This window comes from Mustela lutreola, chromosome 5 (assembly GCF_030435805.1).
Source record: "Mustela lutreola isolate mMusLut2 chromosome 5, mMusLut2.pri, whole genome shotgun sequence".
Taxonomy (NCBI): Eukaryota; Metazoa; Chordata; class Mammalia; order Carnivora; family Mustelidae; genus Mustela; species Mustela lutreola.
The window spans coordinates 144725448-144742132 of record NC_081294.1 but is presented as its reverse complement, the minus strand read 5'-3'; the positions used below and the strand labels follow the sequence as shown (position 1 = coordinate 144742132).

The 16685-nt window shown below is 42.9% G+C and overlaps 1 protein-coding gene across 5 annotated transcripts in view; it reads left to right on the top strand.

Annotated features, from left to right (window-relative positions):
• Positions 1-14727, top strand: part of TNFAIP8 (TNF alpha induced protein 8) — a 118365-nt gene extending 103638 nt beyond the window's left edge. For 4 of the 5 annotated variants that reach the window (XM_059175795.1, XM_059175797.1, XM_059175794.1 and 1 more), the window contains one exon: positions 13088-14727. In XM_059175795.1, the coding sequence (XP_059031778.1) occupies positions 13088-13653 (566 nt within the window). In that variant the 3' untranslated portion in view covers positions 13654-14727. Of the gene's footprint in view, positions 1-2358; positions 2611-13087 lie in introns of those variants that run through there. The other variant, XM_059175796.1, reaches the window with a different exon arrangement.
• The last annotated feature ends 1958 nt before the right edge of the window (positions 14728-16685 follow it).

The window sequence follows — 16685 nt, the reverse complement described above, 5'->3', positions numbered from 1 at the left end:
GTGATAACTTTTTCAAACCTAGCTTCCCTCCATGATTGCAAAATGAATGTTCCCTCTCTTTGCTACTGTTGCATGTTTACAGGCTCCTGTTATAAACCTAGTCATGGTGCGTTCTGCACCTCCCACCCCCCACCCCGGCACCCTGAGGGCCTGGGGAGCGGGGATACTGGTATTTATCATTGAAACCATAGTATCTGATACATAACAAACACTCAACAGAAGTTTTGTGGAATGCCTCATGTCTTTGGGTTCATGTTCTCCCTTTATATGGGTCACTCTTACCAAATCCTTGTAAAAACCTTAGGTGGCCTCATTTGCACATGGGGAAACTGAGGCATGGAACCATTGGGTAATTTGCCCCAGGGACACTGCACTCAGTGGCAGAACCAGACTTCCATCCCACACAGTATGGCTCTGGAGTCTGTGCTCACATTGCCTGGCTTTGCCCAGCCACCTGTCTTGCCCTCTGCTATGTGCACAATACAATTGTTAATTCATTCCAGAGGGATAACAAGTCAATTTGTTAGCCAGTAGTTTTCACCAACCTTATCCTACAAATTTGTACAAATATGGGACCTTTCTGTAATTCATTTGGAAAACTTGGGCAAATAAAGTTATGGTGTTTCTTGACTGTTTTACTAATCCTCCAGACTTTAATGTTATTAATGCTTTTTGCGCCTCTTAAGGGGTACCTTAGTATACACTGTCCCCCAGATTTCTTTCACCAGAGAGAATGTTGTTCCCCATTAGGCTTTTTTTTAACTTCTTAAAGAGCTAGGTTTTTTGGGTTTTGGTTTGTTTTGTTTTTAACATAATTTGAAAGATAAGCTGGCTACTGCTTTCGTGAGGTTTCCCAAGAAATTTCTTGGGTCCTAAATATTTGAGTGTCTTCAGTGCATAAATCATCTTCAGTGACCACTTAAACCTCCCTGGGATAGTCACAGGTCTGTTGTCGTGGGGTAGTGACTAATAGCCCTCTTTTCAGAGGTATTCCATTTCCATGATAATTTGTGATTGCCCTAATCATGACATTTGTTCACCTCCATTAAATAAAGATCTGTGTTTCACACTCACTACCTTCTCATTGCTCACGGAAGGACTCGTAGTGCTGTTAACAGCCATGTCCCCCTAGCAGCTACCATTTTGTATCAGTCTCGCATGGAACTAGGGACACTCACACAGTTTGTCTGTCTTCACTCAAAAGTTGCATTTCTTGGGATGCCTGGGTGGCTCAGTCAGTTAAGCATCAGACTCTTGATCTCAGTGCAGGTCTTGATCTCAGGGTTGTGAGTTCAGTCCCTGCATTGGGCTTCATGATGGGTGTGGAGCCAACGTGAAAAAAAATTTTTTTTAAAGTTGTGTTTCTTGAGAATTGCAAGCCTGTAAGACTTCTTCATACTGCTTAGTATCTGTTCTGTGTATTCTTGTCTATGCATGAAAAAGCCCAACTCTGAAAGGGTCCCAGAAATCTAAGAACACTTTTCACCTCTGAGAAGCAGGAGTTGGGGTCCGGGCTATATTGTTGGAGGGCAAAGCTGGGAGACTTTTTGCTTTATCTATTTACATCTGGCCTTTGTGCAGTGTAAGCATATTTTTTTGTTTCCTAACATTATCTTTTAAAAATGTTTAAAAACTGCTCAGGGTTTTCCCTGAAAAGACAAGCTATTTTAGACCCAGCTGGTTTCATCTTCTTTATATGGAATCTGTTTCCTTCACCAGAGGAGAACTAGTCTCTTGCTTTTGTTTTCTTTCCCTTCCTTTCATGTTGCTTTGCTGAGTATATTAGGTTTTCCCATATCTTCAAGAAGAAGCCTCTTTTTAAAAGCTCGTGTCGTGTAATGTAACTCTTGAGAGAATAGCGTGAAGTTGAACATATCTAGGTCCAAGCTCATCTCTCCCACTTACTGACAATATGGCCTTGAGAAAGTAACTTAATTTCTCTGGACCTCAATGGCCTTATCTGTAAAATGGGGACAATAACAACCTCCCTCTTGGGATTGTTGTGAAGCTTCAATAAGGTAATGCAGATTCTGGATGGTTCTGGGGATCATTGAATAAACATTCAAAATTCAGTAGCTAGCCAGTGAGTCCTCGTGACCATGAACCTCTCAGTCTGACTTTGGGTAACCACAAAAGTCATTTCTATTCTTGTATCATCTGTACTAATATTTACAAGACAGACATTCTTTGGGGTCTACTTCATATAAATATCACCAGCCTTTCTTCCAATCCTGATACTGGGTGAAGCTAGAGGCAGAAGAGACATCTTGCCAGAGTTTATGCCATGCAGAAAAAAATCAAGGCATCGCATGATTCCTTTGGCAAGTTGACTGCAGAGGAGCAGAGATGAAGTCTAATATGAAGTTAAAGGGGCTGAGACTCAGGAAATTACATTTTCAATTTTAAAATCATCACACCGCGAAGCCACAGGAGTCAAGGACGTGGAGTTGATCCTAAAATCATGATGAAGAGATTCCAGAATTCAAACAGCAGAAACAGCCCGAGATCACACAGGGAAAGGCTTCAGAGTGTTTTCTTTAGGACGTAATTTCTCTTGTCTACAAATTCGGAAAACAGGGAACATCGGGACCTACGAGGAGAGAGAACACAGTGAGTGTCTAGGTTGGGTTTGAATCCCTGCTCCTCCATTTCAGTGGGTATTAACTAAGGGAACAAGTCTCTGTGGTCACGATCCTAGCCTGTGGCTGCGTGTTTTCGGATTCCTAACTCATTAACTCTCCTCCAAGCCATACTGACTTGAAATGAGGTCCCGCTTAGCGGATGAGAAAACTGAGGTTCTAAGAATTAAATTGCACTCAAATTTACAACTCGGGACTCCTAACCTGGAGCCTTCTGTCTACTTCATGCTGCTCTTACTTGGCTTTCTGCCCTGCCTTTGGGTTGCTGGTTCTCTGGTTCACAGACTCCTCAGGAGATGCTGTGCTCTGTGGGGTAATCTTGGTGGCCAGTTGTGGGTTTTTGCTTTGACTTTACTTTGGGTCCATTTTCTCTGCATCTCTTCCAGTTGCACAGTTTTGCACGGGCAGTGATGCTTTCTCTCCTCTTGTCTTCGATTCTGTTCTCCATTGGTCAGTTTGTTTTGGACAAAATACCCTTACACTACCTATCAGATGTGAACAAGAGATTCAACACCTTAAAAAAAGAGAAATTCCATGAGAAAGCCTTAATATATTGTCACCGTGGAAAAGGAAATGTAACTCCTTATTAAACTGAGGTCTCTGTTTTCACACAACCATCTGGTGTTTTGCATTTCTCAGCTGCATATTTTGTCCAGAAGGAGTTGATTAATTCTGACCGAATGTGATTCAGTATTCAAAAGCTTCAGAATGTATTCGAAGTTTAGTTTGTTGAGTTCTTCCAACAAAACTGTGGAGAAGTATACTCTGTGCCAGGCATTGGGTGAGACCCCCGCTAGGTGGTCTATGTCCAGTCCTTTTGGGACAGTTCCCAGAACTGGGCATCATTTATTCTCATCTGACAGTTGGGGAAACCGAGTCTCAGCTGTATCTCTGAGTGGTATGGCAGTTCCTGGAACCACTAGATATAGAATCTTTGGACTTTTATGAGTACACCCTTCTTTTCCAGGCGCCTGGTGGAATGAGTTACTACAGGAAATGTATATTAATTCTCACTAGTATGCTAAAGGTTTATGCTGCAATTTTTCTGGTTTATGCTGCAAATTTTTCTACTTTAAATGGTATGGATGAAAAAATTCTAATACGCATTGAAAGTTGTTTTTAAAAGGTAAACTCATGACTCTCCCAAAAATAGAAAATGGGCATGCCAAAGATTTAACGAAACTCACTAATTAATGAGGAACCAGTAAGCTCTTATAATTGGTTCAGGAGAATCCAAAGCAGGGCACAGGCAAACAAGAAAATGAAGACTCGGTTGCACGTCCCCTGGAAAAAATGGATTTGTATCTCTAGGGACAAGAGGCATTTGTAGTACTGCTAGTCTGTACAATTTGTAGGTTGTAAGTATGGAGTTGTACAGTTTTGTACAGTTGTACAGTTATGGAGTCGCTCCTTGAAGAGCAGTAAAAGGAATCTGGAATAGACAGGATACTTTATGATTCCTGGTTCTCTACTGAAAAGCCACCCAGTGATTTTTTTTTTCCTTTTTCGCTTTCTCGGCCCATTTCAAAGTCACCATTTTCCCTAACATGTGTTTTCTTTATTATGTTGCCTCTTTTTTTTTCCTTTTCTTGCCCGGCATGGAGCCCAATACAGGGCTTGAACTCAAGACCCTGAGAACAAGACCTGAGCTGAGATCCAAGAGTCTGACGCCCGACCCACTGAGCCCCCAGGCATCCCTATTATGTTGCCTTTTAAAGTGAGGGTGTACTCCTTCTGGAGGTGGCAGGAGACCCAAAGTGAATGCTCTAGCTTGTCCCTGTGACGATGCATACTCTTGGTCTTCCGCCACTTGGGGACAGGAAAATACAAAGACACCAGAATCTGCCTTTAGTATCAGGTGAAGGACTCCAAGTGTGCTGATCCTCCTAAGACAATGTTTCTTTATGTCAGGGCCTCCTTCTGTGTGACCCAAGGCTGATTTGAGGGTTCAGCTGTCTGGTATGTGTCTCCTCTCTGGGTAAGGTGGCCCGCCCTTGCTCTCATGGTTGTTGCCTCTGCTGCCTGCCACTCTCTCCCCTTCCCTGCACTTTCCCTCTCTTTTTTTCTTGTTTGTTGTTTCTTCTCTTTCCTGTTGAGGAGTTTCTTACTTGGGGAATTCTGAGTGTGGAGATCTGGTGTCACAGACCCCTCGCCAGCCATTCCAAGGACTCCTGGCTTCTCCACTGGAGCTCACCAGATCACAAGGCAGGGAAGGCAACTCTTAGCCTGTTGACTTCTTGGGACACTGTTTACACTTTGCTCTGACCACTTCCTTATCCCCACTGTTTCTTACTAAGCCACATTTAGATTCGGAGTTACTCAGGTACGAGAGGGCTAAGGTCTTATATATTTGTTTAAGGAACTTTTATTAACACCCCACAACAACCAGACATGCTCTCTAAATTGTTTTCTTTTCCATCTTTCCTAAGACTGGGTCCGCTGGATCAGAGTTTAACTAGGCGGGGATTAGCAATGGCATCCATGGACATCTGCAGTCACTGCTTCAAAATTCCAAGTATAACAAATCTGATGGGTGATGAAATTATTCACTTGCTGGTGAGGTTGTAAGGAAAGTTACCTGAGGGCTTCACTGGACGAGCAGTGTCTTAGTTGCAATAATATTCTGGAGAACTGTTAATTTCAGCAAACTATAGATTTTCATTAATTCATTTTAGGATAAGTTCGTATGGGGTTGGGGGGGGGGTTGTTTTTGTATTTGTTTTTGTTTTATGAGCCCATTTCTTCCCCTTATACACAAGGGTCAGTGTATTTTTACACAGCGTTTATCTCCAAACTTAGAGTTGTTGATGCTAAAAACTGGAATTCCGTGAATATCAATTTGCTTTACAGCAAGTGTTGCAGACATGGATGATTTCGTTAAACCAAGACAGGAGATACAGAGATATAGAGGAAGGGCCCAAAGATAAGTAGGCATAAAATAGCATTTACATCTCTTTCTATACAACGTTCTTGCCAGTGGCAGTTCTTGGTATGTTTTTGATATATGACATTGTTTTTCCTTAGTCAAGGGTGTACATATTTCCAAACACAAGTGAATTCTTTTTTTTTTATTAAAGATTTTTAAATAAGATTTCATCTTTTTATTTGAGATAGAGTGAGAGAGTGAGAGAGAGCACAGGAGGGGCAGAGGGAGAGGAGAAGCAGACTCCCCACTGAGCAGGGAGCCCGAAAGGGGTTTGAACTAGGCTGGTACCCTTGGAGATGGAGGGAAGTGGGGAGAGGGAGAATGGAAGGCTCTTGGTCATGGGCAAGGCAAGAGAGAGGATGGTGTGGTGGGGGATGGCCAGGCCTCCCACTTGAGCAGATGGTTGGAAGGACTGCTATTCATGAAGGTAGAATGGAGAAGGAACACTTTGGGGGGCACGAAGGAATCAAGGATTCCATTGTAGACATGGTGCATTTGGAATGCCTGCAAAACAGCCAAGGAAAAGGGAAACTTTGAATGCATTTGCAAAACAAGTCCAGAACTCCATCCCAGGACCCTGGGATCATGACCTGAGCCAAAGGCAGATGCTTAACCTGCTGAGCCCCCCAGGGGCCGCAAGTGAATTCATCTTGATTAAACACTGAAACCATATTTTCAACTCTTTGTGGCGTCCCAGGATGTACCTTGCATCTGTCCCTCTGTTACATGTTTAAACATAGAGCTCTCTGGGCTTGGAGCAGGTGGACCCTGTGTCTGATCTTCTACTGTAGCCAGAGGGCTCAGATGCTAGGCAAAACCACTGCATTGGCTTTTATACTAAATATTTGTATTATTGCCCTCCAGTATTTATTCATTGTGTGCAACGAGTCTGTATTCTTTAAAAAACAACAACAATAACAACAACAACAAAAACACAAAAAACAAAGACCTGAATGACGACAGTAAAAGAAACCACACTCTTGAGTGTGAGAGAAGAAAACCATATAGCTAGCTAGGTAAAACAAATACCTGTTTATCTAGCTTTTTATTTATTTATTTTTTAAGATTTTTATTTATTTATTTGACAGACAGAGATCACAAGTAGGCAGAGAGGCAGGCAGAGAGAGAGAGGAGGAAGCAGGCTCCCTGCTTGAGCAGAGAGCCCGATGCGGGGCTTGATCCCAGGACCTTGGGATCATGACCTGAGCTGAAGGCAGAGGCTTTAACCTACTGAACCACCCAGGCACCCCCACAATTATTTCTAGTTTGGACAGGCTAGTGGCAGAAAGCAAAAGAGCAGCTGCTTCCCAATCCAGGTTGGGAGGGCGTCTAAGAAGAGAGACTCCCTCCAGGGGGGCTGTCATGTTCAGTCCCACGCTCGGGCCAAGTAGCTCGTGGGATACAACTCAGGTAATGCTAAGTGTTTCCTACTGACCAGGATGCCATTCATTAATATAATGGCCACATGCCCTGAAGGAAAGGCTTCCCTGAACCATAACCTCTGTCCTCATGGATGTCGATATCTAAACATCTGAAACATGAACTGAAATTGCAGAAGAAGAACTGAAATATATTTTGAGAAAGAAAAGGAAAGCAAAAAAGCATGAAAAATGGCCAACGTGTGAAGGTTTCCAAGCTGTTTCAGATTTCCATTCTATTCCTTAAAGGTTTGCAAAAGAGTGCATGGGTTAATCCACATTAAATCGTTTGTATCAAAATAACGGACACACGTAGTCACTGTTACCACATTAAGACCAGGGACCGTCTTCCGCTGCAGAACTTAGGAGATGGATTTCAATAAATAAAACCGATTTATATAGGAAGGGATACCCCCCACATTTCAGATCCATGGGAAATAACAACGATCTCAGAAACTCACATAAAGTTGGAAGGTTATTCTGTGTTGCATCTACTAGGGCCTGACACGGTCTCCCAACATCCATCTGGGATTTACTACAATGTCTATTTGATGGAAACACTGTACACTATGAAATCACCGGAAACAGTGAGAGAGGAGTAAAAATCCTCTGTGGTCCTCTCTCCAAGACCGGACTTGAAAGTCTGCACCTCTCTTAAGCTCCTTAGCTCATTGAACCTCAAAGTTCCATTTGCTTTCAAACATAAAGACAACGGGAAACGTTCTTTCATGTAGTAGCCCTTGAACCTCCCACAAGAGAAAGTGTGAAAAGCAAGGCCACGGCCAGCAAGATTGCTCCCAGTTTAGCAGGAATGGGTCTCAACCAGGACGGAGAAGCTGACTTCTGAGGCTTTCCCAGTTGTTGCCCCAGAGGAACTGCAGACCCTGCTCTAGAAACACAGCGGCCACTTCCTCCTTTCGTTCTCTTCTCTGGGTTATGTCCAGCTTGGTCATCTTTGAAAAAGAAGCTGAAGCTCTTTCTCCCCCTGCACAGGGAAGGCAAACACGCAGAGGATTTCTTTCCTAGCATTGGTGAAGGCTTCCTTGGAGCCAATAGGGGGTTGCAGCTGAAAACTGCAAGCCAGGGCTGTGTGGTCTGTGATCATGCAATACGATTTCTTTTTCCCCCTTGCAAATTAACTGCCTTTAGCCATTCCTGCTCAGGCTCATTTGTCAGCTCTGCACCCTCTACCAGATCCCTTAAAGGCCTGCTGTATCTCAAGGCTAGTCCTGGATCACATTTTTCTCCTCTGCTCTACCTTACCCTCATGTGAGCTCTTCCACTCCCGTGGCTTCTGATGCCCCTCAGGTGCCAAAACTCCCACACTTAGAACTCACTCTGACCCCTTTCTGGGACTCATTTAGCAAATGCATTCAGGGTTTTCCTTTCTCTGGGCTGTTTTGCAGGCATTCCAAATGCACCATGTCTAGGATGGAATCCTTGATTCTCCCGTGTCCCCAACACAGTCCTTCTCCTTTCTGCCTTCACGAATAGCAGCCCTTCCAAGCATTTGCTCAAGCGAGGGGTCAGGGGGAGCCTGGCCATCCCCCAACACAACATCCTCTCTTTCTTGCCCTTCCCATGACCAAGAGCCTTCCATTCTCCCTTCCCTCCATCTCCACGGGTACCAGCCGAGTTCAAACCCCTTTCCAATCTCTTCTCACTGAGCAACCAGAGCCTTTCAAAATGTAGATTAGAAAAAGATGCTGACTTCCAGTCTTTGTGAACCAACGCACTTACACACTTCCTTGTTCCTGACATCCTCCTCATTTGCCTAAATTTTGATGGTCTGCCTCTCCTCCCTAGACAGTAAGCTCTCTGTGAGCCCAGATGATACATCCGTGCCCCAGAGGGGTCACCCTCTAGGCCCCCGTGTGGGCGCCTGCTCCATGGCACTTCTTACAGAAGAGGAAGCCCACTTCCCCTCTCCCTTTGCCCCACTTAAACACTTCCCTATGAAAACTTGCTGGCCTGCAAAATGAGTTTTAGATATATATGTTGGAGGGGGGGAGGTTATTTGTTTTAAAAGCTAGAGAAACAGGGGCGCCTGGGTAGCTCAGTGGGTTAAAGCCTCTGCCTTCAGCTCAGGTCATGATCCCAAGGTCCTGGGATCAAGCCCCGCATCGGGCTCTCTGCTCAAGCAGGGAGCCTGCTTCCTCCTCTCTCTCTCTGCCTGCCTCTCTGCCTACTTGTGATCTCTGTCTGTCAAATAAATAAATAAAAATCTTAAAAAATAAATAAATAAAAAGCTAGATAAACAGGTATTTGTTTTACCTAGCTAGCTATATGGTTTTCTTCTCTCGCACTCAAGAGTGTGGTTTCTTTTACTGTCGTCATTCAGGTCTTTGTTTTTTGTGTTTTTGTTGTTGTTGTTATTGTTGTTGTTTTTTAAAGAATACAGACTCGTTGCACACAATGAATAAATACTGGAGGGCAATAATACAAATATTTAGTATAAAAGCCAATGCAGTGGTTTTGCCTAGCATCTGAGCCCTCTGGCTACAGTAGAAGATCAGACACAGGGTCCACCTGCTCCAAGCCCAGAGAGCTCTATGTTTAAACATGTAACAGAGGGACAGATGCAAGGTACATCCTGGGACGCCACAAAGAGTTGAAAATATGGTTTCAGTGTTTAATCAAGATGAATTCACTTGCGGCCCCTGGGGGGCTCAGCAGGTTAAGCATCTGCCTTTGGCTCAGGTCATGATCCCAGGGTCCTGGGATGGAGTTCTGGACTTGTTTTGCAAATGCATTCAAAGTTTCCCTTTTCCTTGGCTGTTTTGCAGGCATTCCAAATGCACCATGTCTACAATGGAATCCTTGATTCCTTCGTGCCCCCCAAAGTGTTCCTTCTCCATTCTACCTTCATGAATAGCAGTCCTTCCAACCATCTGCTCAAGTGGGAGGCCTGGCCATCCCCCACCACACCATCCTCTCTCTTGCCTTGCCCATGACCAAGAGCCTTCCATTCTCCCTCTCCCCACTTCCCTCCATCTCCAAGGGTACCAGCCTAGTTCAAACCCCTTTCGGGCTCCCTGCTCAGTGGGGAGTCTGCTTCTCCTCTCCCTCTGCCCCTCCTGTGCTCTCTCTCACTCTCTCACTCTATCTCAAATAAAAAGATGAAATCTTATTTAAAAATCTTTAATAAAAAAAAAAGAATTCACTTGTGTTTGGAAATATGTACACCCTTGACTAAGGAAAAACAATGTCATATATCAAAAACATACCAAGAACTGCCACTGGCAAGAACGTTGTATAGAAAGAGATGTAAATGCTATTTTATGCCTACTTATCTTTGGGCCCTTCCTCTATATCTCTGTATCTCCTGTCTTGGTTTAACGAAATCATCCATGTCTGCAACACTTGCTGTAAAGCAAATTGATATTCACGGAATTCCAGTTTTTAGCATCAACAACTCTAAGTTTGGAGATAAACGCTGTGTAAAAATACACTGACCCTTGTGTATAAGGGGAAGAAATGGGCTCATAAAACAAAAACAAATACAAAAACAACCCCCCCCCCAACCCCATACGAACTTATCCTAAAATGAATTAATGAAAATCTATAGTTTGCTGAAATTAACAGTTCTCCAGAATATTATTGCAACTAAAACACTGCTCGTCCAGTGAAGCCCTCAGGTAACTTTCCTTACAACCTCACCAGCAAGTGAATAATTTCATCACCCATCAGATTTGTTATACTTGGAATTTTGAAGCAGTGACTGCAGATGTCCATGGATGCCATTGCTAATCCCCGCCTAGTTAAACTCTGATCCAGCGGACCCAGTCTTAGGAAAGATGAAAAAGAAAACAATTTAGAGAGCATGTCTGGTTGTTGTGGGGTGTTAATAAAAGTTCCTTAAACAAATATATAAGACCTTAGCCCTCTCGTACCTGAGTAACTCCGAATCTAAATGTGGCTTAGTAAGAAACAGTGGGGATAAGGAAGTGGTCAGAGCAAAGTGTAAACAGTGTCCCAAGAAGTCAACAGGCTAAGAGTTGCCTTCCCTGCCTTGTGATCTGGTGAGCTCCAGTGGAGAAGCCAGGAGTCCTTGGAATGGCTGGCGAGGGGTCTGTGACACCAGATCTCCACACTCAGAATTCCCCAAGTAAGAAACTCCTCAACAGGAAAGAGAAGAAACAACAAACAAGAAAAAAAGAGAGGGAAAGTGCAGGGAAGGGGAGAGAGTGGCAGGCAGCAGAGGCAACAACCATGAGAGCATGTGATCTGTCAAATAAATATATAAAATCTTAAAAAAAAAAAAAAAAAAGAATTGTGTATCGCTAATGCCATTCCCACCTATCTGTACTTTTAGTCTTTTTTATCTTTCATTACTAAATGACTTTCAAATATCCAGGTCTGGGCCCCCAGACTGGGGATAGAGACCCCTAAAACTCCAGCTTGGAGGACCCAGAAGGCGAGGAAGAAAGCTTACACTTTGGTGGAGAAGTATGCACAGAGTGTCGGGAGTCCTGGGGGGGGATATTTAGGGAAAAAAATTAAACTTGGTTTGAGGAGTAAGTATATATTGAGCATTTTCACTGACCAGCTGTAAGCTAAGAGCATCACACGGTGTTTCATACTTAATATGTGCAACGATTATTACGTGTATCTTACACCTCCGTCAAATTAAGTGATGATAATTCCAAAAGCCAACTCTGAGCCTCAGCTTTTCCACAGTGTCTTACTCATGGAGCACATTTCATGAGCTCATGAAAGGTGGCTATTTCTACAGAGTATGTAAATGTTTCAAGGGAACGAACAACAGCCATTCATCAGAAATAGCAAAAGACAATGAGCTCTCCAAAGAATGACTGTTCTTTTCTAAGACTTAACTTCTGGGAGTTGAAATCTAGGCTGGTTAGGCTGAACTGGAAGGGGCGGGCGAGTGTCTTAGGAAATTCGATTTTTTACAGCTGACGTTTAAAGCAGGGATTTCCTTTGGGCACGTCTGGGTGGCTCAGTTGGTTAAGCATCTGCTTCAGCTCCAGCTGATCTTAGGTTCTTAGGATCAAGCCCTGCTTGGGGCTCCCTGCTCAGCAGGGAGTCTGGTTATCCTTCTGCCTCCCCCTCCCCCTGCTTGTGCTCCTTCTCTCACTCTGGCAAATAAACAAATCTTAAAAAAACAACAACAAAAAACCATGGGACACCTGGGTGACTTGGTTGGTTGGGGGGCTGCCTTTGGCTCAGGTCATGATCCCGGGCTCCTTGTCCTGCGGGGAGCCTGCCTCTCTCTCTGCCTCTGCCTGCAACTCTGCCTGCTTGTGCTCTCTCTCTGAAAAATAAATAAATAAAATCTTTAAAAAAAAAAAAAAAAAAAGAATGGCAATGAAATTTAAAAAAAAAAAAAAAAGCAGGGCTCTCCTTTTGATTGGCTTCCTTGAATTTGCTACTTAGTGTGGCTTTGCTATTTATCCTTCTTCCATTTAAACGTGTTCCTTTAAGTTTTCTTGGTGACTGGTGCCCAGAGGACAGTTGTGGAGTTGATTTTATATTTTTGATGTATTTCTTATAAAACTCAACTGGAGGAAACTGCATAATATTTCATTGCCTCATGAGACGTAACGTTTTTATAATCAGAAAAAGTTATCTTTGGAAAGGTTGTCTCCTTCAACTGCTAAACAAAGTATTGAGTGTATAACAGAAGGTATAAAATACTTGAGTAACTGGAGACCTTAATGATGATGCAAAAGAACCTGTTCTTTTCAGAAATGAGAACCTGGGATGCCTGGGTGGCTCAGTCGGTTAAACTTCTGCTTTCGACTCAGGTCCTAATTCCTGGGATCGAGTCCAGCATGGGGCTCCTTGCTCAGTGGGGAGTCTGCTTTTCCCTCTGCCTGCCGCTCCTCCTGCTTGTGCTCTCTCTGTGTCTCTTCCTGTCAAATACGTAAATGAAATCTTTTAAAAAGAAAGAGAAAGAAAGGAAAAGAAAGAAGGAATGAAAGGAAGGAGAACCAAATGCCCAGAAGTGTAGTAAAGTTTTAGGCCTTTTCTGAACAGAAACCAATGTCAGTAGGTGGAAGGCAACCATATCGTGGAAAAATGAGAAGGAACATCGTCCTTAATATCTGTTTGTTTTTTTTTTTTAATTTGCTTCTTTGTAGTGGCCACAGATGTCTTCAATTCCAAAAACCTGGCCGTGCAGGCACAAAAGAAGATCTTGGGGAAGATGGTGTCCAAATCCATCGCCACCACCCTCATCGATGACACAAGCAGCGAGGTGCTGGATGAGCTCTACCGAGTGACCAAGGAGTACACCCAGAACAAGAAGGAGGCAGAGAAGATCATTAAGAACCTCATCAAGACAGTCATCAAGCTGGCCATCCTTTACAGAAATAACCAGTTCAACCAAGACGAGCTGGCGCTGATGGAGAAATTCAAGAAGAAAGTTCACCAGCTGGCCATGACCGTGGTCAGCTTCCACCAGGTGGAGTACACCTTTGACCGGAACGTGTTATCCCGCCTGCTGAACGAGTGCAGAGAGATGCTTCACCAGATCATCCAGCGTCATCTCACGGCCAAGTCGCACGGACGGGTTAATAACGTCTTTGACCATTTCTCAGATTGTGATTTCTTAGCGGCCTTATATAACCCCTTTGGGAATTTTAAGCCCCACTTACAAAAACTCTGCGATGGTGTCAACAAAATGCTGGACGAGGAGAACATCTGATCGTGTGCATTAAGACTGGGACCGCTTGTAATTTCTTTGAAAACGGAGCACTGCTGATTTATGAAGGAAAAACGAATTTTTTAAAGGTGACCTATGTTTCTGAAAGACTGGTGCCCAGCTCAGGCGTCTGACGTTGTCAGTAATGTTTTATGCAGCTTGTTTTATTTGAAGAAAAGCAGATTGCCAAAAACTCTGGTGAAACGCTCCCTCCCTAACAGTTCGCAGATCGTGGGAAAGGTGTCTCTGGTCGTGTGATGCAAATAGAGTTGTACAAAGAAAAATGGATAGCTCCAGACTGCAAGAGGTGGTTTTTTGGGGGTCAGTTGTGTCTTTAGCACGTTGGCTATTTCTCACCTGTAGAAAGTTATGTACTTTCATTCACTATTATTCCTCGCTGTGTATTCCTACCTTGGTTAAAAAGCTGAAAACCCTCTCTTTCTCTCCTTGCTCCCTTTGAGATGATTTAATTTTCAAGTCCCTTTTGCTCAATGCTCCTTTGTTAAAGATTTTGTCACTGACAGTTAAGAATTGGGTCTACATCAAGAATTAAGACATTCAAGAATTGAAGGCGGTCAGATCGAACACTCAGAAAAGCAGGAAACTGCTTCTCAGAAGTCAGTATTGTAGGACCCAGCTCTATTTGACGTCGTGACTAATGTCTAATAGACAAATATATTTCGGGACTGGAGTCCCGTTTTTTAGTACCAACGGTAGTACTTTGAAAATGGGGTAATTCTTGAAAATGCTGGTGGCCTCTCCACTTTTAGTATATGTTTCAGCTGTAAAAGACACAAGGAAAAATCTAGATGGTTCTTGTAAAAATGAGCAATACTAAGTACAACAGTCTTTATTTTAGAGATGAGCTCATCCAAATAATGTAGGGGGGCTTAAAGAGCCAAAAAAGGAAGAAAACATATTGCTGTGGGCCATGAGAATGAAAATAAATGCATTTCAACATTGAATAAGGTTTGATAGGTAAATAAAGAATGTCACTTTTTTATTTAACTAATAAGGTTTTTGCTATTTTGTTATTTGCTATCTTGATGAGTAAACCAAAGAATATTTGTATTCTAAGCCTTTTGTGTGTTGTTTCTATATAATTTTATGCATGTGAATGATAAAGGAAAGATCTTATTTTATTGGGGGAAAAAAAACCCAGAAACCTGCTGAGCAACTATCAGGAAACAATAGACTTAAATCCCAGCCCTAAATATTTGCATTGGCGCTATTTCCATGATTTAACACACTCTTTTGCCTGGAATTTGCCTGCCTCCCAGAAGACTGACATTGCAATAGGAGTTCACCAGGGAAGAGCCTACAACTTAAAAATTCCAGAGGTTGTGATCTGGTTTAACCCACCCACCCTTGTCTCAGACTAGTAGCCGAGAGAGGCAGAGTGTCTCCCTGTTTGATATAAAATCCTCATCCTCCAGATCCAAACTGAAATCACCGTTTTCACTTCTCAGAAAGGGCAGGTGACTCTTACAGGTTGTAGCAAGAGCATAGCTTCATAGCTGTGGACAGGACCAGCTAGAGAGAGAGGGAACCTGGGGACAAATTTTGATCAGGGGGCGCCTGGTTAGCTCAGTCGTTAAGCATCTGCCTTCGGCTCAGTTCATGATTCCAGGGTCCTGGTATCAGGCCCTACAAGGGGCTCCCTGCTCACTGGGAAGTCTGCTTCTCTCTCTGCCTTTGCCCCCGCCACCGCCCCCTGCTAATGCTCTCTCTCTCTCTCTCTCTCTCTCAAATAAATAAATAAATAAATATTTAAATCAATAAGTGTGGTATGGATAAAGTCCATTTTAGAAACATCCTTGCTTCAGGCAGTAATGGACAATGTGCTTCTGAAATGGTTTTTCACACAGTGACATTTGAGATGGTATTTAAATTCTGCAGGTCTGACCTATTCTCTAAAGCTCTGGGTCTGATTTTATACAGAGACATTTTACGAACTTTGGAACATGGCTTCTAATTTGGGGACATCTCATGGCTCGAATGTCAGAACTCTCTAGAACTTCAATTCAGGATGCTCACAACCAGCCATGACTTTGAACAATGATCCGTGCAGCCTGCTTCTCCCACCAGGCTCTCCTTCCCCAGACGGGCAAGGCACTTTATGTGCCCACAGCCAAGAGAGAAGTGGCCTTCACCATTGTGTTCCCCAGAAAATGTATGGTTTTACTTTGACACTTTACTGTTATTTGCCAGGTTCAGGGGCTAGAAATACTGAGCAAGTTGCTTCTAAAATAGCTTTGTGTTTTTCTGATTCTTAGACCTTCCATTTACAACTCAAAATGAGTTCAAAAGAGGAACCAGTGTTAGGAACTTTACTGGTACAGAAATAAGGCTTTTTTCTTTCTTTCTTTCTTTTTTTTTTTTTTTTTTTTGGTCCTATAGACTAATGTCTCATTCACAATTATCTGGAAAATTCTGTTTTCCCACCATGTAAAACAACAACAACAACAAAACCAACAACGAAAGGCTTAAGATTTCTGATTGTGTTTTGACCCCTGCAAAGGATTAAAATGGTATTTTGTGGTCTGTACATACCAGTTGGATATTTACTGAGATTTTAGTTTATCCTTGAGATTTCTGATGGGAGCACCTGATTATAATTTAGCATAATGATCTGGACAGATAATAATTGACAGATGAATATGTCTATGCATTTAATGAAATATTTGTAATAAACAGTTAAGTGCTCTGTAATTGCTAGGAAATTAAAATATACTTTTTTTTTAAAAAAAGAGATTTTTTGATAGAGAGTGCGAGCAGAGGGAGTGGCAGTGGGAGAGCAAGACACAGACTCCCTGCCCATCAAGGAGCCAGATGCAAGGCTCGATCCCAGGACTCCTGGACCATGACCTGAGCCAAAGGCAGATACTCAACCAACTGAGCCCCTCAGGCACCCCAAAATTAAAATATTCTAATAAAACTAATCTAATTAGTATGTTAAAAATATTTGGACATTTTTAGTCAATCTTGCTTTTCCAAAACTTGCGTTTTGGAATCAAGTTGAACTTGGTCATGTT